Source organism: Colletotrichum orchidophilum (genome assembly GCF_001831195.1).
Source record: "Colletotrichum orchidophilum strain IMI 309357 chromosome Unknown Scaffold_1.1, whole genome shotgun sequence".
NCBI lineage: Eukaryota > Fungi > Ascomycota > Sordariomycetes > Glomerellales > Glomerellaceae > Colletotrichum > Colletotrichum orchidophilum.
This window is the reverse complement of record NW_019172957.1, coordinates 65,434-91,627: the sequence shown is the minus strand read 5'-3', so window position 1 is coordinate 91,627 and position 26,194 is coordinate 65,434. Positions and strand designations below refer to the sequence as shown.

Genomic DNA, 26,194 nt, shown 5'->3' with positions numbered 1-26,194 from the left:
ATTTACGTCCTAAGTTAAGTTCTTATTATCGGTCTTTTTTTTTTTTTTTTTTTTTTTTGTTTTTTTTTTGTTTTTTTTTTTTTTTTTTTTTTTTGTTTTTTTTTTATTTTTTTTTTTTTTTTTTAGTTTTTTTTTTTTGTTTTTTTTTTTTTTTTTTTATTTATAGAGACGGTTATCGATTTTAATTACGAGTTTAGTATATTAAAAGAAATTATTTAGCTTATTAAGTTTAACAATTTCGTTCTTAACTTTATTTTTTAGTCCTTAGTAGAATATAAAGATCTTAGTGTCGTTAATGAGATTAAGCTAAGCGTTAAGGCGTCTAAACTCGGCTAAGTAGTCTTTTACTAACTTAATTTATCGGAGTTGCGAAATATTATGCTCGGCTTATCGTTTTTTATTTAGATTTTAGAAAAGTAATTTAAAGGCTTTTTTGAACTTTTTAAAGTTATAATAAATATTTTGTATTTTGGTGGAGTATTCGTCGAGGGTTTCTTTATTAAAGTATTCTTTTTAAAAGGGCTTAAACTACTTAAGAGCTCGTTTTTTAAGGAAGCTAGCGGTATATATAACTTTTTTAATTTCGTTATTGAAGTCCTTTTAGTAGAAGTTCTAGAAGTTTTTAACTTAGATTAAGAATCCTTTTAAAGTTCTAAGGGTCCCGTCGAAAGTAATAAGTACGTTGAGTTTAAGTTTCTATCGTCCTTTAGTAAGAAGGGTAGTAATAATATTAATAGTACCTCGAAGCGTGTTTACTTATTCGGTGAGTTTTAAAGTCTTTTTATATTCGGCGTCGAGTTTTTTAAATATAATATTAAATAGTCTTTATATATAGGCGATGTTATTATCCGTTTTAGTTTATACTTTTGTTAATTTTTTATTACATTAGGTAGTTTAGTTAACGATTTTATATATTTAGGCGTAAGCTATTTTATTAAAGACCGCGTCTTTATTAAAGTTATATTTAACGTTAAGTATTTTTATATTTCTTTCGGCTTAGGCGAGTTCGGTATTTAGAGCTTAGGGCTATTTACTTTTGTTAAAAGAAGATTCGGTAAATATCGTTCGTATTATTTAATAAGTTTTTATAAAATCGATTTATTAAATAAAAATAATTAAAATATTACGGCTAGTTAATCGTAATAAAGTTTATATTAATAAAAATCGGGGCTGCGATATTTATAATAATAATCGTCGTTAAAATAGCTTTAAAAAAGTTATTATTTATAAGTCGTAAGGTAGGAAGGCTTTAGTAATCAGTTATAGTCTTATTAATAAGATTTTTAATAAAAATAGTTAAAAGCGATTATTAGATTTGGTATAAAAAGTTAATTGCTAAAGAAGTTATAAAAGTCTATCCTCAAGCCTAACTCGGGCTATCTTATATATAAATCCTAATTATAAATATATTTTTTATAATATTTTGTTTATTATTATCCGACGGTTTACTAAATAGTCGTCCGTTTTATATTTTTATAATCGTCCGTTTTATTTATTTACGGGCGTTTATTTTTTATTTTATTATACGATTATAATTATATAATTTATTTATAGTTTTTTTGTTTTGAGGGGAGCCGTTTGTGTTTTTATTATTGTATATATGGTGTAGTAGCCGCCGTAGGTCTTATGGGGTAGGGCCCTGGTCTGGCAATGCGTGTTGGGTCGTAACACTACGCCTTTAGTCCGCTCGGCCTTTTTTATAATATTAAGTCTAAGTATTTAGCTTTATCGTTATTATTTAATATTATTTTTAAGTTATTAATTATTTATATATTTTATAATATAATTCTTAAGTTTTTAAATTTTATAATAATCGGTTTTTTACTTATAACTATCGGTATATTTTTAGCGTTAAGCGTTCATTCAAAGGTTGTTAATCCTCTTCCTTTTTTAGAAATTATTTTAAACGTTTTAATATTTTTTAATATAGGGATTACGGTTTAGATTAATTAAGTAAGTATTTTAAGTTTAATAGTTTTTTAAATAAGCTTATTTTTATTTATATTTAAAGCGCTTAAAAGCTTAAGAACCGTGCTCGTAATATTTATAAGCTTTTATATATTTTTAATAATTAAGTTAACCGTAATAATAAATAATGCTTTTATAATATCCTTTTTTAAATAAAAGGTAGTCTTATCGAAATATATATTATATATAATTACTATTTATTTAAATATAAGAACCTAGATCCTATATAAGTTATAAGTATTTATTACGTATTTAATAAGGTATTCGATATACCCTTACGGAAATATTTTATAATATTTTTTTTTAATTTTCCTTTTATAATCCTTTAAAAATAAGTAAGTTTTATAATCGTAAATATAAACGCCTTTTTAATATAAGTATAAATCTTAAGTTATTTTATAAATAAATTTAGGCGCTTATTATTTAAAATATTATTTAAACTATTTTTTTTTTATTTAGTTAAGCGATTTTTAAATTATATTTTAGTATGGTAAGATATTATAAAAGAATATTTTTATTAATATATATTTATTTTATAAGCTTTTTAGAAGTTTAGTTGTTAACTTTATTTTAATGCTTTTAGTAATTGCTTTTTTTTTTATATACTTACCTTTTCTTATTAGTTTTTTTATATATATAAAAGGGAGCTTAAAATCGATCCCTTTATTTTTTATTTATATTTAAAACAGGGTTTTTTTATATATAGTAATTATTATTTTTTTATTATTTATATAGATTTTATAAATTATTAAGCCCTTTTAACAACGTATTTAAAATTTAAAGATTTTTATAATTTTAAAAATTGATTTTATTTATTTATTTTTTAAAAAGAATTTAAAAAGCTTTGCGGAATATTTATTTTTAATTATAAATAATTAAAAATAGTTTTTAAAGGATTTTAGGAAGTCAAAAAGGTTTTAGAATATATAATAGTACGGTTTTAAAACTTAATTTTTTAAAGGGGATTTAGAGATTACTTTTTGTACGTATGTAAGAGTATAGTATTTATATTTTATTTTTAATAGCTTTTTTATATTTACTTTTTAAGCGTTACGGATTAGATTTTAAAAGGCTTTTAGTCCTAGGTAGTTAGTTTAGAGGTATTAAATTATTATGTTATTTATTTTATTTATATAGGCCGTGTTGAAGTTAGGTTTACGGTATAGTAAAATATTAAATTAGACCGTTATTATAAAATATAAAAAGTTTATTAGTATTAAAAGGCGGGTTATAAAGTAATAAATAATAGGTTTATATTAAAAAAAAGTAAGATTATTTTTTTTAAATAGTTAGGTTATTATTATATTTTTATTTATATTTTTAAAGCGTAAAGTCGTATCGAGGCCGTAGTATTAAATTTTAATTTTTAATAAGCGCGTTTTAAAGACGATATTAATATAGAAACTTTTTATAATAGCGACGTTTTTTAGGACAAGGTCTTTAATATTAAAGCTTTTTTTGTTATAAAGAGCTTTTTTAAGGATTTTAATATTTATTTTTATAATATAGATATGGGTAATGCTCGTTTTTATAAATTTATTTTTTAAATAGGGTTTATAAAAACCCTTTTTTAATAAGGCTTTATTATTGATTAAATAGTATTTTTTATAGTTATTATAAACCGTATTATTTAATAGGGCGTAGCGTTTTTTAAAAAGTATTAAGAATATTAGAAAGCTTATAGAACCGCTTTTTTAAGGTTTTTTATTATTATTAAAAATAGTGATTATTATAATGCTTTTAGAGTAGTTTTTTAAGCGGGTTTTATTATTTTTTTGGTTTTTTTAACGTACGTTTTTAGTATTATTAATTAATTATTTTTTTTTAATATTTAGTTTAAATATAGTTAAAAGTTAATAATATAATTTAGTTTTTTATTTTAATCGCTTTTTTGTTTATAAATTTTTTTATATATTTAGAAGCTTTTATAAAAGTTTTTTAGACTTTTTTGTAGTTTTGTAAAGATTAATAATGATTTTTTTTATATAGATAGGTTTTAAATATTATTTTTTAGTTATTAGGCTTATTTAAGCGTCCTCTAAAAGTAATAAAAAGGTTAAGGCTTTTATTATTATTTTTTAAAAGCTAGTTTTTTTAATAAAAGATTTTAAAAATCCGTTTATATTTTTTTAAAATTAAGATAAGGTATTTAAGATTTTTATTTATAGTAAGCTTATTAAATATTTACGTTATTTAGGTCGGTGTAAGGTAGGTTTTAATAGTTTTAAGAAAGCTTTTTGTTATTAAAATGCTTTAGATTTTAAGTATATTATAAGCCCGAGATCGTTTATATATTTTATATTAATTAAAATATTAAGTAGTTAAGAAGACGTTGCTTTAAAAGGCTTTAAAAAGCGTATTATTATATTTTATATGAATTATTAAAAGAGTCGTAAATTTAAAAGGTATTAAATTTTATTTTAATATACGTATAGGTTTTTAGAAGTTAGTTTTATTTTTATATAAAAGTTTTATTTAGGCGTTTATAAGTTTTTATAAATTAATTATTTAGAAAATAAAGGATTTAATCGTTTAGTAGTTCGTTATAATCGTTATTTATATTTAGTTTTAATTAATATAATTTTTAATAAGTCGTTTATATTCGTTTTTAATATTATCGAATTTAATAAAACGTAGTTTTATAAGCTTATTAGTTAAAAGAATTTAAATTTAATTAATTTTATTATTATTAAGTGTTTAAATTTCGTTTTTATTATTGTTATTTTTTTAAATGGTTAACTATTTATAATAATTATTTTTTAATTTAATAGTATATTTAGTAATTAGTTTAATAGAGTTTAGTTTTTTTAATAGTTATATATTATCGTTATTAACATCCTTTATATTTAAATCGATAAGATTTTAAATAAATATATTTTTTATACGTATTTAAAAATTAATATATTAAGTTAGTTAGTCCGTTTTTATATTAAAACGTTAACTATTATTAAATATAAAAGGTTAAACGGTTATTAATATTATTAATAGGCGCTTTGCGTTTTTATAAATTTTAGAATAATAAAGATATTTATTTATTTTTATATTTTAAAAAAAGGGTTTATAAAAGCTAGGTTTATAATTATAATAGGCTAAGAGTATAGAAACGTAGTTTTTATAATTTAAAATACTTATCCTTTTAAAAGGATATTTTATAGACCGATTAAGTAAATATACCGGCTAAGGGCGCTTAGGAAGTGGGTTAGTAGGCGTATTTAAGTAGGTACTACCTTAGCTACACGTGGCTATGCGCTGGACCTCTTACGATAAGCTTTATATAATAATAAGATATATATTATATACCGCTATAATAAAAGTATTTTTTATTTTATAATTATTAAAAATAATATTTTTTATTTTAAAAGCTTTATTACCTCTTTCGTTATTAATATTTATAAAAGAAATAAAAATATTTTAAGTTTTTTTTATATTAATAACGCTAATTATAATTAAATCTTTTAATTTATTTTTATCGTCTTTAATAAAAGTTTTCTATTTACCTTTTTTATTACTTCTGAAGGCTATAATATTTAAAATACTTTTATAATTATAACCCTATATACTACGTAACTTACTAAATATATAAATATATAAAAAGCCTTTTATTTTAATAATATTATATATAATAAAATTTAATTCTATATAATCGACGGCTTAATAAACATTAAAATTAATATTATTATTTATAATACCGTTTGGATAAAGAATTAAAACTTTATTACTAAACCTATTTATATAACTATCGTAATTACCTACGTTTAAAATATAATAATTACCGTCTTTTTAATTAAAAAATAACTTATAAATGTAAAAAATACTTTTAAAATTATTAAAAAAAAAGAATTAATTATATCGTTAACTTTTTTAATTATTATTTTTTATATAATATTTAAATAAATACTAAATACGGCGCAAAAAGCTTTAATAAAATTTATATTTAATACGAATATAATAAATATTTTAAAAATAAATATAATAAAACTTTTAAAAAATATCGTTTTTATAAAACAGAAGGTTATTATAAACGATTTTATAATTCAGAATTTTAAATACGCCCTATTTATTATATTAAAAATACTCTTATTTTTATTATTAACTTCGGTATTCTATTTTTAATATAAATTTATTATAATCCTATTATTCTTTATATAATAGTTTAGATTTATAACGGCGATATTCCGAATATCCTTATTAAAAATAATATTTAATTAATTAATACTTTCCTTATTATTATTAATATTTTATAAAGATATTACTACCGCGCGCTATATTAATATAGCTACTTTATATTTAAATAGCGACGGTTTAGTAAATTTTTAGCTTTAATAAATTAAGTTAGATTTTAAAGAACCGGTAATAGTTTTAAAAATCCTTAAGTTTAAGTTTTAAAATTATAATAGGCCTATTTTTATATTTTTTTTAATTTAAATACTTAGCTATATTTTTATAATTTTTAAGTTTTTATAAATTAATATAATTAATATAGAATAAAGGATATCGATATAATTTAAAAATAATAGATATAACGATCGATAGAGTAATAAAAGTATATTTAAATTTTTTAATTAAATAGATATAAATATTAATGAATTATAGGGGTCTTTTGTTATAATAAGCTAAGGCCGACGTATTATTAACGAAAAGACGGTTAAAAGAACGCTTTATTTAATAAGTAAAAAAATACTAAAGGCTAACGAAAATCCGATCGACGATTTTATTATTTAATATTAATATAATATTAGAAGTTTTAATAATAAATACGTTCCGTAAAGCGCTTTATTATTATAAAACCTTTAATAAGGGCTAATTAATCGCCTAGCGATAGTATATATTAATAATATTCCGTTTTAAAAACCGAAGCTTAAGGAAACGGAAATAATTATAAAAATATTATTGCTATATATTATATTAATATAGTTATTTTATATTTAAATAGCGATAGTTTAGCGAATTTTTAGACCTATTAGGCTAGGTTAAATTCTAAAAAACCGGCGATAGTTTTAGAGATCCTTAAGTTTAAGTCTTAAGATTACGATAGGCTTATTTTTATATTTTTTTTAGTCTAAGTACTCAACTATACTTTTATATATTTAAACCGCTATACGTAATATTAACTTAACTTATTATAATACCCTATTTAATATTAAATTTAATAAAAAAACTATACTTTATAATATTATTACCGTATTAAATAACTTAAATACCAAAAATAAAAAAATTATTAAAAAGAAAAAAAATAAAGCTTCTTAACCAAGAACTTTAGTAATAAAAACCTAATTAATTATAATATCTTTATAATCATTAACAAATTATTAATTAATATCAAACTTAAATTTAATAATAACGCTTACCGATCTAAAACCTTACTTACCGACTTATAAAATATTATAAATAATATATTTAATTAAGATAATAATAAATATAAATATAATAATAATAAACACAATAATAATAAATATAATAATAAAAGATATAATAATACTAAAAGAATATAATAATAGTTACGTATGCTTAAAAAAATTAATAAGCTATATTAATATATGTAATAAGGACGTTATTTTATTTTTAAAAGGGGATTATTATATGTGATTAGTTAGCAGGTTCTACCTTAGCTATACTTTAATATTACTTTTAGTTTATAGTTAGTTAGACTTTTTTTTTTATTATACATATACTATAGAGAGACCAGATAGACTAGATAGTTAGCTTATTTTTAGGTAGTATATTTATTCTATTCTTTCTAAATCGTTAGCTTGCTTCCTTCATAAGCTAGATATTTATTGAAAGTTAGGTGAATAACGAACTGGCTTCCTATTAATTCTAAGAATAGTAAAATACCTTATCCCTCCTCCTATCTTAGGGATAGTGAACTGGTGCTCCTTTATCTTAGGAACAGTGAGTTGTATCTCCAGTGCTTTCGGGACCGGTCTGACTATTATCCCTATTGCCCCTATTATCTCTACGCCTAGTAACCTTCCCTAAATACCCCTTCACCTGCTACCACCTCGTATTGAATAATACCGAGATTAGAGACGTCAAAAGATTATCCGTCATGCAGAGCTCACACCGCACATTCTTCCGCGTCATCATCCAGCATCTCATTTCCACGGCCGAATCCACTTCTCTTTCCTTGCCTTTCCTCCTCTTCATCATTGTCATCATCCTTTTAATATATAGTCTTTTGGATAGTCTCTCTGAACTTGCGAGGCCGTGCCGCAGATGGCGAATTGCCATGCTTCTTTCTTGCGGCAGTCTTTCCTTGTCCCCCGTGACGTGAAGGGTAGTCCTTGTGTGCCTTGGGAATATCCTGGCCGAAGTCGTCATACCGTTGCTGGCTTTTGAATGCCACTTGCCGGTCCGGCCCTCGGACAGAGTTGATGTAGTCCTCAAAGTCCCGCGCCGCCTTGGCTATGGTGTTGAAGTTGCGCTTCGTCAGCCGGACCACCGTCATCCTCATATCCCCAGACGCCATCGCTTGCTCCGGCGTGAGACCCTCATCCATGATCCGCTGCAGCCGCTCGTGATGCCCGAGCGCAATCGCCGTCTGGAAGGCGTTGCGCATCTGGCGTGCGTTCCATGTCGTATCGTCCGCCTCGTGCTTTTGGTAGAGTCGCATAGTCGAGAAGCCGGGTAAGATCAAATTTGATTTTGACTTCCGCCGTTTCGTTTTCCTTGGTAATCCGACTTTAAATATTGGACCATATCTTTAAATTTGAGTCCAGATTAATGCTCTGATATTGGAGAGCGATATGGACTCGCGATTTGAAAGCCTCGTCAATGACGCCAACAATGTTAGTGGTAAGGAAGAGGATGCTAGAGTAGTTCTCGAGATGCCTGCGGAATACTGCGTTCTTTGTGTCAGTTCCTACAGTCAGTAGCTATTTGGACAGCTCATACCAGAGACAAGCGCATTTTCATGCATGTTATCACAGCTCCGACGCATCAGAAACAAGTCTGCCGCGACCAGGAGCAGTACGCAGCCCCATTTCTCGGCCAGGCGTGTGTGATATTGGAGGGGTATGTCAGGTGCCTGACAGAGGTGCCCTCTGGTGGGCCCCTATTAGTTATTTGAAGCATATAAAACCTCTCTCTCAGAGCTAGTTTAGGGGCCTAGCTAGATTCGAATGTTGTAAATTACCGATATCTACCTTGAGACGTCTCCGTTAAGTGACCCTTTGCTGACTTCTTCACTTGTGAACCGCACGCCTTGACAGCGTACTCTAACCTCTTCGGCAGTAATACCGATATCGCTACAAGTGACGGAATACAGCGGCCGGCCCGCTTAGAGAGTAATTGTCTCCGCAGTGCTTGTCTTGCTTAAGTCCGGGGGCCCATCGAGAAGTATAATCAGTGCACGACCTTTGCCCCTGACTAGGTCTATCTGCACTCTTAGGTTGCTCTTGGGATCCACCTTCTGCCTTTTGTTTTGTTTCACACCAGACGTGTGGTTATCAACCAGAGACACTAGCAGTCGTCTGTACTCTTCCGGGGTGACCAAGTCGTTCCAGCCAATTTGCCGGGCCTGCTCCGTTTCGTCGATCTCTTCGATGCCGTCGACGCTGATCCACACTACAAAGCGTCAGCCATGAGGATTTATACTCAATTCTAGGGTAGCATTTCTTTTTTTTTTTTTTTTATGTAAATTGTAAACGGCTGGTTCCTTACCTCATGTTCTGCTACGAAAATCATATGCCGGTACCTAATAGGGAAGAAGCCGGGAGTATGCAGAGTCAAGCCCAAGCTTCCTGGGTATAAGCTGTATGGTATCGTGGTGCGCCAGGAGGAGCGTCCCCGACCGTGCCTCGTCAATGTCATAGTCTGCGCAGACAAACTCCCGATTTGGCCGACCGATTATGCTCTCGGTCGTTTCTCTGTTGTTATATGGATTCATCTGCAATCTGCCAATGGGCAGATCCTTGGACCTCTATTCACAGTAGAACGCTTCGAGGCCAAAACGCCTGTCGCTCTGGCATATCTTCGCCGAGTTGTGATGAAAGCGGACTGGATAAGCGTCAAGATGCGTTATAGGCTTCTCGCCTGTGAAATACTTGACGTGGATGCTGAGCTAAATTGGCCCGATATTAGCGCCGTCGTCGCTTATGACGAGGGTATCGACGATCACGGCCGTCCAAGTCCCAAATCCGGCATTAGCATTGTCTTCCTTCTTCTTCGAGGGATGAGGCATATAGTGGTGCTGGGCAGTCTTCATCACGAGTCTCATACGGCCACCAGACACCGAGCAAACCTGGGAAAGCTGCTTTTCGCTGATGGAAGCAGACAGTATTAGGTCGCTTGGAGAAAAGAGGTAGAATAGCTCCTCAAATACTACCGTCTTGAGCGCTCCACTTGCCACTTTCATTCGCAAGGCGATGAGATGGGCCAGGGCTGTCTGATCGAAACTTGAAGACATTATAGGTGAGATACCCTAGTGGCTAGTCTTTTTCGACTTTCAGTATCTCCTAGAAGATTCAATTTTCGGAAGCTTATAGCGTTGTCTTGCTCTGAAAGCAATAGTGCCGCAGCAGAGTCGTAATTATTACCGTCGGGCCCCGCGTCGCAGGAGATGGAGGTAGCAAGCGTTTCAATAAAATAAATGTTAAAGCTAAAGAATAGATTTGAAAAGTTCTACGTATTTATTACAAATAAGTCTAATAAAAACTATTAAAATATACTATTTAAACAATAGCTCAAGTTTATTAAATAAAATAATAAGTAATATTAAATTTATTTTATATATAAAATTAAGAATTTAAGTTTTATTATAAAGCGAAAGTTTACTAAGTAATAATGTTTATTTATTTTAATTTAAATAAAAAATAAATAAATATATAAGTTTAGAAAGTAGTAACTAACTAAAGAAATATTGCATTAATTTAAAATTAAATATTTAATAAGCGTTTTAGAATCTTTATAATATTAAATAAACGGCTTTTAATTAAAATATTAAAAATAAAGCTTTTAAAAAAAAGTAATTATAAATATATTACTATTTATACGGTACTCAAGGTGTTTTTAAAAAAGTATTATAATATTATAAGTTTATATTAAACTTATATTGAAAAAAAAAACTTTAGGTGCCGTAGATCTCAAAAGTAGATTTAAATAATAAATACTAATAAAACCTATGTGCACAGCTAATCCCTTTACTTGATACGACGCAGCCCAATGTCAAGGCTGTGTCACAGATTGAAATTCTAGAGAACAACAGGTATGTGCACACTCTTTAAAAGTAGATTGAATCTTATAACAAAAGCGGTCAAAGTAAAATATCAGCGTCACTCGGATCGGTAAGCATATTGATATACGTCCTCCAGCCCTGGGGAAATATGAATTGTGTGTGGGCTGAAGCGAATGTTGAATAACCCCCTAAGCAGGATGCAAAATTCCAGATATCCTTATCGAACATCTGTTTTTATTCCTCGTTATGATTTTCCTCTTTTCGTGCATCGTTATTGCGATAGATAATTTCTGGGACCTGCGGGACAGGAAGCGCAACCTCGGCCATCATTCTCAAAAGTCTTTTATATAATAAAGATTCTGGGCCCCCAATGAGATGCAATGTGTTTTGAAGAGCGTAGAGCGTATCTCTCGGCCCCACTACCATTCTTCCGTTGTTGGGCCGAGTTGAATCAAGCAAATACCTATTGCAGGCTAGCAGGTCGACCAATGCGTCCGTGATACGAAATACCTTGAGCTCCTAAAGAAGCCCCCCGCCTATCGCATTAGAATTTGGTACAAGTTAACAGTGTTTCTGGGTTCACATACCATACCAAACCCGTGGGTCGTGATTGATTCTCTGGAGACGGACGCGAAAAGCCGCATTGCCTTCTCGGCAACTGAAGCAGGTTCCAGTATCGAAAAGGTGGCATCAGCATCTCTGCGGCTGGACATTTGAATATGCCGAAGCGCATATTGCCAACAAAGGATATTAATCCAGTTTCCTGTCATCAAGACATTGACCCGTTGTGTTTCTGGGAGCCTTGGCGCCACAGCTGCAATGTTGTCCATGGCTGACAGGGCATATTGAAGGTGGTCTAGACTACTTGCATCCATGCAAGCCCCTCTTCTATTCCCTGCCATGATGATATTGTTATCAAGCAACGTGAACAGTTGTGTAAGGAGTTGAAAAGATGGGTCAAGATGGCCAACACCCTGGATGTGGTATTCTGAGGAAGGCAAAGCCTGAATCGGTGAAAGTGATGTCGGAAAGCAATTTTGTACACAAAAGGTCCTTGAAGGGCAGTCAGCATTTTTTTTATCGCCCAACGGAAGATTGGAAGTGTAAAAGACGACTTGACTCACTTTTCAGACACAAATACAAGCCAGTAGATGCGGAGCGCCAGTTCCTTCTGCTCGTCCGCCAGATTGGCTAATGTTTCGGCAAGATGTAAATCTTGGAGATGTAGCTGTGCAATCGTCTCATGCAAGTACATTATCGCGGTTCTAGTCTGTCCAGTAATGGTGAAGTAGACATGTAGAAAAAAAGCTGTTAATAAAGACTCAGTCGAAAAGTTTTGTCGATAAATAAATCGATCTCGCAAACGCTGAGCATGCCGGGCAAAGCTGTCGGCGAGTGAGCTAAGGTTTGTAGTTGTCGTGTCTTGTTTTGCCAGCCGTATCTGAGAGAGTCGCAACTGGGCAATAACAGTTGCACAGACAGCGCCAGCCAATGCCCAGGCATTGTGATCCCCTAAAGAATTCTGGACGAGTCGAGCCTTCAAATCCTCGACATTAAGTATAGGCCAGACGCAGGTAAGACACTCTCGGAATTTGTCCAAATACTCAAGGTATAGTCCCAGTGGAATCTGGTCACTCTCGTTCATAATAACGGAGCTTGCAAGGTTTTGTGAGGTTGGAAAAAGGGTTTGGGATTGGCGAATTTCGTTTTGGTAGTGTACCACCTTTTCGGAGGTACATTGTCGTGGCCCCTTGGGACCTCTCTTGCGTGGAACTCGCAGAAAGGTACACTCTACAGAGTGTTTTTGGCACTCAACACAAGGCGGGCTGCCTTGCATGCGGCATCGTACCCGGCGCAGGGAGCAGCCATCGCATGGGTTGGCGGTGCGAGTCCTCCGCTTCTCCATAGCTGAAGACGTAACGATGACACAACGTAGCAGGCTAGATGGAAGTCGAGCAAGGTTGGATAAACGAGAACATAAAGCTTGAACCACCGCAATTGAGCCGAATAAATTAGAGGATGTTTTCAAGAAGGTAGGAAATTGAGATGGTTTTGCTGCTCAGTCCTACCGGTCGGATAATCGGCAAGCTAGCTAGGTCTAAACTTTGCTGAAGATTTCCGCGAAGATTACCCCGAAGACGACAGGTAGACTTTCGCACTACCTTCTCCTTATCAATTAGGTTATTCGGTAGTGTGTTCTAACGGGAACTTGACAGCTAGCGAGGCAGTCGTCGTCTCAAGATTGCTTGCTTACTATGACACGATTCAACTGGTGTCGCAAAAACGAGGCCGTCAGTACGGACAGAACTGACTATCGCAATATCCCCCGGAGATGTCCCTTGCCCGTTTAGAAATGGTGGGTCTTTTCGAAGCCATACTCAACTTGCAATTTATCCACGGATCTGGCGCCTAAGACTGAGCATTTAAATTGAGTAAACATGAGAGCGCTGCACCGAACCGACCCCGAACCGACACAGAGGTCTTGCAAAACATCACTCTACCTTAATATATCTAATGGCTTGATCCCTAATAAGAGCGCGCACGGCGTGTTTTCCGCCAGCAATGCCAGCTAAATAAAGGATAAAATGTAATATTAATAATACACCAATCGTACATAATAGGTAGGGTACCTACACTTAAATATTCAAATGTTTACCTTACAAATGGCCTTTTCAAATCCTTCCTGTGGATTCACAAGTGATTAATAATTGGGCGCATTTTTGAGACTTAATTAGTAGAAGCTAAGTATTCTAGACTATGACTCGGATACTATTGGTACGTCTACAGCTAGCTAGACACCTAGACTAAATATTCATAGTGTCTTGGCCACTTGTTCTCTCCATGTCTCCACCAAGACATCCTGTTCTCGTTCGTTCGCGTAATGGCTACCCAAATCTGCTCATCATCGACACGAGCAATTTGGAAAGCCATGTGCTTGATTGCTACCTATATTGAGCTGTTGTTATCTTCAGACTTCTTAGCAATGGCGGGAAAGACGTAATGAGTGACGCATGTGCCTGTCTTGTCCTCCAGACGTTGTGTAACGAGTGCAGAGGCAGATATTTTCCCTGAAGACTGCAGGCCAGGTACCACAAGCAAAGTTTCGTCCTTGGGCGCTCTCCAAGTGGCGTAGGCATGGTGATCCCAGATTCACGTTCTACTCTTGTCTGCGCACTTGTTAGTAATGTCGGTGAACGCCTGGGTGGCTGTGGCGTCGAGAGCCATCGTCGTTGGGACTCCAAAAGTGTCGCGAATCGTGGCAAGCGCTTTGAGCCGGGTCGCGTCGCTACTCAGAGAATGAAGATCTTTCCGCGTCTCTTCAACCGCGTCTTGAATTGTTTTTGTCTTTTCCTCTATGGTGGCAATCTTTGAGAAGGTTAAGGGACCCTCAACGTTGCACTGGGCCTGAAGAAGGTTCTTGAAAGTGGACAGTTCTAATCTCAACGTCTTAGGATCACCGCGCGTGAAGTTCATGGCTCGGTGACTTTTGCTACCCTGACGGTGCTTGACGACATGTACGCAGATCTTGACGAAGCTGATCAATACAAGATGAATCATCTTGGTAGGGAATGGGCTCAAAGTTTCCATAGATTTATAGATATGAACTTGGGAAAGTGTTAGGGAAGTTCGCCAAAAATCTGATTGATTACCAGAGCATCGCCGACCATGGTGTGTCTTGTACAGCCGCGGAATTGCGTGCCACCGTGGCTATGGAAAATGAGGCTCAGCTTATTAGCGTACCTCGCGGCTCATGTTGACAGCCATTCCGCTAAGGAGACTGGATAGTGGAGCCTAAGAACGACGTCGGCCAGTCGAGTAAACGCCCGACCTTCTTCAATTCGTAGCTCACCCCGCTCGGGACGGCCTGCAATGAGATCAAGGCTAATCATCTAAAACTACTTTATCGAATCCTTGGCTGATCGGGCCTTTTCAAAGCATTGACGTGGTCAATTCTGTTCAAAATGAGACTCATGGGGTTTTCGGACAGGCCAACGCTCTCGATGAAGCTATGCACCCCGTTACCAACTGCGAGAACTTCGAACAGGAGGTCTGGGATTGGCTATACATAAGCTTCAGGACCGATATAATGCAGGCTAAATAAAGTACACTGTTTCCGAAGTTATAGGTCAGAGAAATCAGGGCTATGCATTCGCCGTAGAAAGAGTGACGTTCGCTAGTAAGCAAGTAAGCAAGGAGGGGTAAAGAGGGGTAGGTATGAGGCATCTGGTCATCCATACATTCTGTGAGACACATGGCCCGAGGTGTAGCGGAGATTCATTGACATGACCTGCTCAGCACCATGTCCGACAAAGAGTCCCAAACGCCTCGTGTGTTCTTCATGCGACATGGTAAGCGCTGTTTCTGGCAGCAGAACATATTTCCATGACTTATTTTGGCTTTAGGAGAGACGGAATGGTCCAAAAATGGCCGCCACACTGGGAAGACGGAGATCGATCTCACCCCGTTGGGAGAAGCGCAGATTTCTACTATGGCGTGTTGATACGCGGGCACAGGCAAACTCATCGACCCAGCTCGCCTGTTGCAGGTTATCGTCAGCCCAAGGTTGAGAGCGCAGCGTACTTTGAAACTCTTTCTGCCGATATGCGATGCCGTCGATCAGAGCCCAGAGGTCATCTACACCGAGGATATGGCGGAGTGGGATCATGGCATTTATGAGGGATTGAAAAAGGAAGAGATTCAGCAGAGAAGAGACGTGGAAGGATTGGACAAGGGGGTCTAATGGAGCATCTGGCGTGACGGGTGTGAGGGCGGAGAGTACGTCATGACGTTTTATGATATGTTTTGTGTGTTATAGCTAACATACCGACGATCTATAGGTCGAAGCAGCAGGTCACCAAGCGAGTGGACAAAGTCATTTCACAAATTTGTGCGATCCAGCACCCATACATGAATGGCGAAGGGCCCGCCGATGTGCTTGTTGTACGTCTCCAACCCCATGGAGAGCAGGTCACCTACTCACTACTCCTCTTCCTGTCCCTTCATGTTCGACTTTCTCAAGCAGTGGCTAAGAGCTGGTACTTTTATAGGTCGCGCATGGTACTATCATCCGTTGTCTTTGGAAACGCTGGATCGGCAAGGACCTTGAATACGACCTCCTTACGACCTTAGCCCCAGGGGCCACAGGTATTCTCAGGTGCGTCGATTTCGAAAACACCATGATCTTGGTATTGTGACACTGATTTTGCGCGATAGCTATATGAATAAAGGGGTAGTAAAGCGTAAATAACTAAAATCTTTATAAAATAAAAAGAGTAATATAATTAAATTACTATGTAAAGAGTTGCTCATTAAAAAAAAAGGTCTAAATAAGTAAAACTACGCTTTTATATAGATATAAAAGCCTCTTACTAAAATATTCTATAACTAATTAATTCGATCTAAATTAATAAGCGTATTTATAAATAATTACGTAATTATAATACGTAATCCTATAAAAAAAAAGCTCCCGAGTATTTTATTAATTTTTAATACATTTAATTACTTACGTAAGTTTATATGAGTAGTTTTACTTAAATAATTAATATTTATATTAATCTATATTTTCCGTAGATTAATATAATATATAGCTTACTTATATAATATTGTTAAATAAAGTAAATAATAAGGTAAACGTATTCACTATTTTAATAATTTTTTATACTAAGCTCGACTTTAAATTTAATACGTTTAGTTTTCTTATTTTTTAAATATTTCTTAAAATCTTTTAATAAATATTTTAAAATATAATTGAATTAAAAACGACAAGTTTATAATTATTTTTCATTAATATATTAATATTTTTAAACCTAATATTCATAACTATAGTATTATTTATATAATTCTTAACTTTATAATCTTTAAATATAATAATTATAAAAATAAAATATTATATATTACGTTTAAAAATAAATAAAACCGCTTAATATTTAAGTTTTTTATTTATAATAATAGATATTTAATTATATTTTAACCGACCGTTTTTAATATTTTTAATACTTAAGAGTTTATATATAATAATAATATAATAATATTAAACCGCAATTAATTAAATAATTATATAATTAAAGAATTATAAAATAATAAAATAAGATTTAAAAATAATAAATTTTTTAATAAAAAAGCGTTTTTTATTATTAATAATGAAAACTTAATTATAAAAGCTTAATATAAAAATATAATATAATAACGTTTTTAATTATTTAAATAGAAATATTATAAATATTTATAAAAAGAAAATACGTATTAAATTAATTATTTTAATATTTATTATTTTTAATATTTTTTTATTTATTATATTTTTAAATTATTTAATAATATAAAAAAAATATATTAAAATGATAATAAACTTTATATTAATATTTTTAAATATTTTATTTTAAATTTAAAAAAGAAAATTAATTTTATTTAAAATAAATATTTATAATAAATTTAAAAGAATTTTTAATATTATTTTAAATATAAAAAAAATAATTATAAAATTTAATTTTTAAATAATTTATTTTAAAAAGTTTTTAAAATTTAAAATTAAATTTATAAATATTCATAAAAAAAAATATAAATTAAAAAATTTTTATTTATATTATATTTTTTATAATATTTATATAAATAATAAGAAGAATATTAATAATAATTATATTAATATTATTTTTAAATTCGATTATTTTAATTTATTTATTTTTTATAATTTAAAAATATATAATATTATATAAATTTATTAAATATAATTATTTATTATTAAAAAGAAAATAAAAAAAACTTATTAATTTTATAAATAAAATAACGATTTTATAAATTTATTTTAAAAAGTTTAAAAAAGTTTTAATATTAAAAATAAAATAATAAATATAATTAAAAAAAAATATTATTATTATTATTTATTATATAAAAGTTTTAAAAAAATAATTAAATTTATTTATATTATATAAATTAATATATAAATTAAAATAAATAATATTTTAAATTTTATTTAAAATATTTTTATAAATAAAAATATTAGAATAAATAAAATATATAATAAAATAAATTTTAAAAATTAAAAATATAAGATTTTTATTAAAAAATTAATATTTTTAAAATAATAAAAGTTAAGTCTTTAATTTTAATATAATAAAGATTATTATTATATTTAATTTTTATATAATTAAATTTTTTATTATATATATATAGTTATAAAACTATTAATAAAAAACTTATTAAAATAAATTATTAATTTATATAAAGTTTTAATATATTTTATAATAATAAATAAATATTTTAATATAAATTTATAATATAAAAAAATAAAAATATTAAAATTTAATTTATTTTAATTTTAATTAATAGTTTTATTAAAAAGATATATATAATACGTTTTTAAAATTATTTAATATTTAAATTATATAATAAAATAATTTTATATATATAAATAAGCTTATTAAAGTTTTTAATTTAAAAAGAAATTTAAAAATATTAATATTATAATATATATTTTATTATTCGTTTTATTTTTTTATAGTATCTTTTTTTATTATTTTATAATTTTATTATTTTTTATAATTAATATATATAATTTAAATATTAATTTAAGGAATTAATATATGGGTATAAATAATTAATATACGGGCATAACTTTTATATAGGTATAATAATTATATACTATTATTAACTTAAAAAAGCTATTACCCTATTTTAATGTTACCGGTCCTACCTAAAATATTTAAGAATTTTTTTAATATACAATTACGACGTATTATTTAGTTAATTAAAACTTTATTATTATATTATTTATATTAAAACTTTTTATATTTAAATCCGCTCTTTCGCTACCAAAACGTAACTTATTATATTAAATTAAAAACTCGAATTTAAATAATAAATTTAATTTAAAATAATAACGTAATAAATATTTTTTTATTTTATAACCTTTTATTATTAATAATTTAAATATAAATATTAATAATTATTATAATTTTAATAATAATAATATATTTAAAAATATTTCAATTTTTTTTTTAAATCGATTTTATTAAATTACTTAACCTTACCATTTATATAAAAACAATATAATACTTATTAAAATATAAAATAATTATAAGATCTTTTTTTATAAAGTATTTTCGATAATAATTATTTAGATTTATTAAGTTATTATATTAATATTTAGCTTAGAATATAATCTATTTTTATTATATTTTATTGTTAAATTTATTTTATAAAATAAAAAATATTAATTTATATAAACTATTTTTATAAAAAAGTTTAAATTTATATTACGTTTAATTAAAAAAAATAGTAAAAAAAGGTAGTAATTAATTAAAAAACTTTTTAAATTTTTTAAATAAGTTCGATAATAATAATAAAAATAAAGTTATTTATTATATTTATTTAATACGTTTATTTTACTATTTTTATTTTTATATTTCTTTTTTTATTATTTAAAATATTTTTTTATTAATTTTTAAATAAATTTAATAATTTTATTATTATAAAGTTTTTATTTTTTAAATTAACGGTCGTTTTTATTTTTATTTAATTTAATTTTAAATTTATAAATTCTTAATAATTTAAAACTTATAATCGACGCTTTATTTAACTAAGTTAATATATTTATTAAAAAAAACGGGTTTAATATTATTTATTAATATAAATATATATATAAAAATCAAAAAAGAAATATATATTTTAATATAATTACTTTAATAAACCGCGGCTTATTAAAAACATAAAGTTATATTAATAAAAATTATAAAAATAGAATTATAAATAAATATTTATTATTAAAATATAGGAAAAGGGCGTTTAATTTTTATAATAATATATTAAAATTAAGTATATTTAATATAATGTTAAGTTAAGCTTTAGTTTTTTAATATATTTTTTGTATTAAAAGCTTATATTTTTAATTAAAAAAGCTATTAAAACTATTAGTTATTAAATTAATATTAAAGCTTATAATTTTTATATTATTATTTAAAAATAATTTTTAAATTCGTATTTATTTAATAAGATATTTATAATATTAAAGCTTTTATAAATAAAAAAAGATTAAATAATTATTAATTAATAACCGTTTTAATAAAGCTTTTCGATAAACGAAAATTATTTTATATGATAAAGTAAGCTAATAATAAGCTTAACTAGCTTATTAATTTAATATAAATATTTTTATTTTATTTTTTAATATAAAAGCGCTTCCCTAAAGTAATTAATTTTAATAATATATATAATACGAATCGTTTTAAGCTTCTATTATTTTAAATTATTAGCTAAATATATATTAAATTTATTTTTAATATAGTATTAGGTTTTATTAATAATGAAAAATTAAAAAGGTTTTAATTTTTTATGAAAAGTATTTATTAATTAGTTAATTAGTATTTAATTTGTTTATTAAATATTATTATTATTAATTATAATTAATAAATAAAGGCCGCTTTAGCTTACGAATTCGCTAACGTATAATAATAATTTTATATTTATTATATTAATTTTAATATTACATTTAAAACTAAATAAAAATAAATAAAAGGAAAATAATTAAAAAGTATTAATAATAGCTCGGATTATAAAAATAATATTAAACTTTTAAAAATATTAATAACGGAATTAAACAACGAGAATTAAACGTATATTTATATACTTATTAATAATTTAATCCTTTATATATATTATAAAGTTTTTATAATATAAAAACTTATTACTTTTATTAAAACTAAAGTTATTTTTAAAAGAAAATATAAAATAATCTTTATAAAAATTTTAATAATTAATAACTAATATTATATTATTTTTATAAAATATATTTTTTTTATTAAAGCTTAATAAGCTCGTTACTATATTTAAAAATATTAAAATTTTAATATTTATATTATTTTAAAAACCAAATTTAATAATAATAATATTAAAAACTATTTTTTTATTAATTTAAATTATTTATATTAATTTATTAATATTATATAAAATATAATTTAAGATTAAAAATTACGGTTTACGTAATCTTATATAAAAAATAAAATATTAATTACTTATTAATATGTTAAAATTAATTTAAAATATTTAAATAAATTCTAAAATATATTTTCTTTTAAATATTTAAAATTAATTATAAAATAATACTAAATGATAAAAATAATATTATTAATTAATAATTCTTTATAGCCCTTTTTTATTAAAAATTATATAAACGACTATTTTATTTTAATATAGTTAAATATTTTTTATTATTATATAATTTATATAAAACTTATAACTAAGATATTTTTTATAAAATAAGATATTTATTTTTATTAAAAATTAAAAAAAAACGTTTTTAAAAAATTTACATTGTCGGATTTTAAATTTTAAAATTATTATATTTTTTTATAATAAGCTAAAGAATTTAATATAATTTATTTTTAATTAATTAATTATATAAAAAGATAATAATTTAAAAGCTTAATATAAGAAAACGTTATCAATAGTTTTTAAAATAATTTAATAAGGCTATTTATTAAAAAATTATAATAAAACGATTATTATAAAGCTTTTAGAAAAAGAAATTACAAAAAAGTAATTAATTTACGGCCTTGTTATTATTTTAAATTAAAAATTAATTTAACAAACTTAATATAAAAGAATCTATAAAAGTATAAATTAATAAATAGGTATTATAAATAAGTATTTAAAAAAAAAATTGTAAATAAGAAATATTAATTAATAATAATAACGAGGCTATTTTTTAATAAACGTAATTATTTAAATAAAACTTCGATAGGATTTAATATTAATTTATTATTTATTACATATTATAATAAAAAGATATAAAAAGCGTAAAAATTAAAGATAAATATAATATAATTTAATTTAAAATAATTTAAATAAATATATTAAAATAAAAAAATATTAATAAAAGAGCCTTTATCGTTTTTAAAATAAAATATTTTATTACGGCTAGCTAGTCGTAATAAGGTTTATATTAATAAAAGTCGGGGCTACGATATTTATAATAATAATCGTCGTTAAAATAGCTTTCAAAAAGCTATTATTTATAAATCGTAAAGTAAAAAGGTTTCGGTAATTAATTATAGTTTTATTAATAAGATTTTTAATAAAAATAATTAAAAGCGATCGTTAAATTTAATATAAGAATTAATTATTAAAAAAGCTATAAAAATCTATCCTTAAGCTTAGCTTAAGGCATTTTATATATAAATCTTAATTATAAATATATTTTTTATAATATTTTATTTATTATTATTTAATTATTTATTAAACAATCGTCCGTTTTATAATTTTATAATTATTTATTTTATTTATTTACGAATATTTATTTTTTATTTTATTATATAATCGTAGTTATATAACTTATTTTATAATTTTTTTATTTTGAAGGGAGCTGTTTAAATTCTTATTTATTATATATATAGTATAGTAGCTGCCGTAGGTCCTGTGGGGCAGGGCCTTAGTTTAGTAATGCGTATTAGGTCGTAATATATTTATAGTTTATATATTTTTTTAAGTTAATAATAATATGTAGTTATTATGCCCGTGTAAGAGTTATGCTTATATATTAATTTTTTATGCCCGTATATCAATTCCCTAAATAAAAGCTATATTAAATAAATAGTTTTTAAATATTTAATAATAACTCTATATCTATTATATTAATTTTAATATTATATTTAAAACTAAGTAAAAGTAGGTTAAGGAACGTAGTTATAATAATAATAACAATAGGTTTAATAATAAGGGATATTAGTTATTAATATAAATAATAGCTACGCTAAGTAATAAAAATAAAACTTATATTAATATACTTATTAATAAGCTTCTTTTTTAAACGTATCGTATGGTTTTTATAATATAAAAGCTTATTATTTTTATTAAAATTAAATACGTTTTTAAATAAACTTAAATTAAGTTTTATAAAAGGTTTAAGAATTAATACTTAATTCTTTAATATTTTAATATAATATTTTTATTTTTAAAAGTATAATAGGCCCGTTATTCAATTTAAAAATATTAAAACTTTAGTATTCGTATTATTTTTAATATTAAGTTAAATAATAATAATATTAAGAGTTATTTTTTAAACGATCTTAATTACTTATATTAATTTATCGATATTATATAAGATATAATTAATAATTAAAAAATACGTTTTAAGTAAGTTTATATTAAAAATAAAATACTTATAAACCGAGAGTATATAAATATTTAATTTAAGTATTTAGGCGAACTTCTCATAATATCTTTTTTAAAATATTTATCATTAATTAAAAAGTAATACCGATTAATAAAAAAAGTAATACCGTTTAATAAAAAGCTATTCTTAGCTCTTTTTAAAAATTATAATTTAAATTATACTATTTTAATTAAACTAAGTATTTTATATTATTATAAAGTTTATTTTAAAATAATAGATTTAGTTATTTTTAATAAATAAAAAGTATACCCTTAATAATATTTTTAAAAAACCTTTCTTTTTAAATTTATATCGGCGGATTTTTAATTTTAAAATTATTATATCCTTCCGTAATAAATTAAAAAAATATAATATAGCCTATCTTATTATAATTAATTTTATTTAAAAAGGGCTAATTAGCTAAAGAAACTTATATTATTTATAATAATTAAAGCGTAAAAAATAAATAATAAAGTCGCTTATTTAAAAATAAAAATAAATTAACGTTGACTAAGCTTATTTAAAAAATAAGTTAATTAAATTAAAATTAAATATTAAATTTATTTTAATAATAAATAAAAAGTTAATTTAGCGTTTTTAATAAAGTATTACGACTTAATATGTATTATTAAACTAAGTATTACGGTTTATTATTAGATTTTTTATTTTTTTTATATAATTATTTAAAGAAGAGAGGGCCGCGAAATTCTTAAAATTTCTTAAAAATTTCTTTTAAACAAAACGTTTAAAAAAGCCTAAAATTTCCTTAAGATTTTTTTAAAAAAAATTATAAAAAAATCTTTAAGATTTTTTAAAAGTTCTTTTTAAAATTTTTATAATATATTTAAAAGATTTTATTAAAAAATTTATAAGAAAATTTTAAAAAAAAGTATTAATATATTATTTTATTTTTATTATATAAAAGCGTATAATAATTAATAATATAACTTTTTTTTAATAAACTAAGTAATATATTTATATTTTAAAAAGATAAGTTAAAAAATATTAACTTTTTTAAATTTAAAAAGTTAATTAAAAAGTATTAACCTTATTAAAAAAATAAGTTAATTAAAAAGCCGCGATCTTATTTTTAAATATCCTTAATTAATAAATAGCGACGATATTATTTATTTCTTTTAGGATTTTAATATTATTTTTTTACTTAAGGACGCCGATCGAGCCGCTTAGTTAATTAACTATTATATTTAATATTATTATTAATTTAAAACGTTTAACCGATTAAACGCCCCGATTACTTTAACTTTACGTATTATTAAAATTATTATCGAATTTAAAAAAAGTATTTAAATATATTAAAAGACTTTTTATATATAAACGTAAAATATATATTTATTAAGATTTAAAACTACGTTTTATAAATAGTTTAAAAATAAAAATAAATATTAAAATAAAATATACCCTTATTTATAATAATATAAAGCGCTTTTTTTTTTTGTTATAAATATTATAAATATTATCAAGGAAATCTTATTTAGTTTATTTTTATATAAACCGAAGTTATTATTAAAATAGGTAAAAGAAACTCCCCCCGTGTTAAAAGTAAATATTAATCTTTTTATATTTTTTATTATAAAGTAATTAAAAACCCCCGTATTAATATAATCGTTAATTAAAAGAAAAGTATTTAAGAAAAAAATATGTTTTATTTTAAATTAACTTAATAAAAAGGAAGAGTTATAAAGTTTAATATAAGGTTTTATTTAATTTATTAACTTTTTATTAAATATAACGTATTTATTTAATAATTTTTTATCCTTATTTATAAAAAATAAATTCTATCCTTTTTTATTAAATTAAAAAACTCCGGTTTAAGGAAAAAAAGGAGTATATATTTCCTAAAGAACTTTATATTAAATTATACCTAATTATATTAAAGTTTATATTAAAAATAGGCGTAGAGGATAATAGGGCCGTAACCGTTACGACTTTTCGCATTACGTAACGATAAATAAATTAGCTAGGTAAACTAATTAAAAATAATATTAAAATAATCTAAACTAACCGGCTTAATAAAAAATAAATTATAGGTAATTAAAAGATTTTAATATTAAATTTAATTATAAATACGACCTCCTTTATTATTAAATAGGGTACTTATTTTTTTTATTAATAAAATAAGGCTTTTAAAAACTGCTATCTCGCTATTTATTATAAAATTTTAGAAATTTCTTTAATAATAAACTAGATAATAATAAGGATTTACAACCTTTTTTATTAATAAAAAATTTTATAGCGAATTTCCGTTTCCGAATAAAAGATATCGGATAGTTTAAATTTATAATTAAATATAATAATATTTACGATATAAGAATAAAAAACGTAAAAACTATTTAAATTAATATTAATCGTTTTATTAATACTTTTTAATAATACGTAAAGTAATTGTTTATATATATAAAAGCTACGGTTTTTAACTTAAGTAAATATTTATTAAAAACCGTAAACGAATAATATATCGGCGATTTAAAAATATAATAATAAAAAGGATTTAAAAATATTAAATATAATTTTAAAACTTAGGCTCTTTTCCTTTATTAACGCTTTAAAATACCGAAGGCTATCGCTATATAATAACTTAATCGACTATATTATAATTTAAAAAATATTAAAAATAATAAAAATATTAAGTATTTTTTAGTTAAAATTAATCGATTAACTTAAAATACGGGATATTTATTTAGCTATTTCTTAAGATTAATTGATAATAAAATAAATATTAATTTTATTATTAATAAACCGCGTTCGAATAAAATAATCGATTAAAATAAATAGCTTTAAGAAATAATAAATTATTAAAAAGGATAAAAACGAAACGTTTATTAAAATTAGAAATTTTAATTAAAAGCTAGAATTAATCTTTTTATTAGATTTAAAATTTAATATTTAAA

General features: G+C 25.5%; 5 protein-coding genes across 5 annotated transcripts; 1 reads left to right on the top strand and 4 right to left on the bottom strand.

Annotated features, from left to right (window-relative positions):
- Positions 1-8,131: 8,131 nt before the first annotated feature.
- Positions 8,132-8,581, bottom strand: CORC01_00018 (uncharacterized protein; the record flags this gene model as incomplete). The annotated part of the gene is made up of 1 exon (XM_022611676.1): positions 8,132-8,581. One exon carries the CDS (start codon positions 8,579-8,581, stop codon positions 8,132-8,134), a length of 450 nt encoding a protein of 149 aa, XP_022481681.1.
- Positions 8,582-9,247: 666 nt separating this feature from the next.
- On the bottom strand, positions 9,248-10,375 carry CORC01_00017 (uncharacterized protein; the record flags this gene model as incomplete). Its single annotated transcript, XM_022611675.1, has 3 exons — positions 9,248-9,534; positions 9,898-10,030; positions 10,088-10,375. 3 exons carry the CDS (start codon positions 10,373-10,375, stop codon positions 9,248-9,250), a joined length of 708 nt encoding a protein of 235 aa, XP_022481680.1.
- Positions 10,376-11,377: 1,002 nt separating this feature from the next.
- CORC01_00016 (AflYd/sugR/sugar regulator) lies at positions 11,378-13,049 on the bottom strand (the record flags this gene model as incomplete). Its single annotated transcript, XM_022611674.1, has 4 exons — positions 11,378-11,662; positions 11,731-12,196; positions 12,268-12,905; positions 12,939-13,049. 4 exons carry the CDS (start codon positions 13,047-13,049, stop codon positions 11,378-11,380), a joined length of 1,500 nt encoding a protein of 499 aa, XP_022481679.1.
- A 1,244-nt stretch (positions 13,050-14,293) lies between these two features.
- CORC01_00015 (uncharacterized protein) lies at positions 14,294-14,701 on the bottom strand (the record flags this gene model as incomplete). The annotated part of the gene is made up of 1 exon (XM_022611673.1): positions 14,294-14,701. One exon carries the CDS (start codon positions 14,699-14,701, stop codon positions 14,294-14,296), a length of 408 nt encoding a protein of 135 aa, XP_022481678.1.
- Positions 14,702-15,443: 742 nt separating this feature from the next.
- On the top strand, positions 15,444-16,338 carry CORC01_00014 (uncharacterized protein; the record flags this gene model as incomplete). The annotated part of the gene is made up of 4 exons (XM_022611672.1): positions 15,444-15,492; positions 15,658-15,799; positions 15,982-16,084; positions 16,192-16,338. 4 exons carry the CDS (start codon positions 15,444-15,446, stop codon positions 16,336-16,338), a joined length of 441 nt encoding a protein of 146 aa, XP_022481677.1.
- Positions 16,339-26,194: the final 9,856 nt, after the last annotated feature.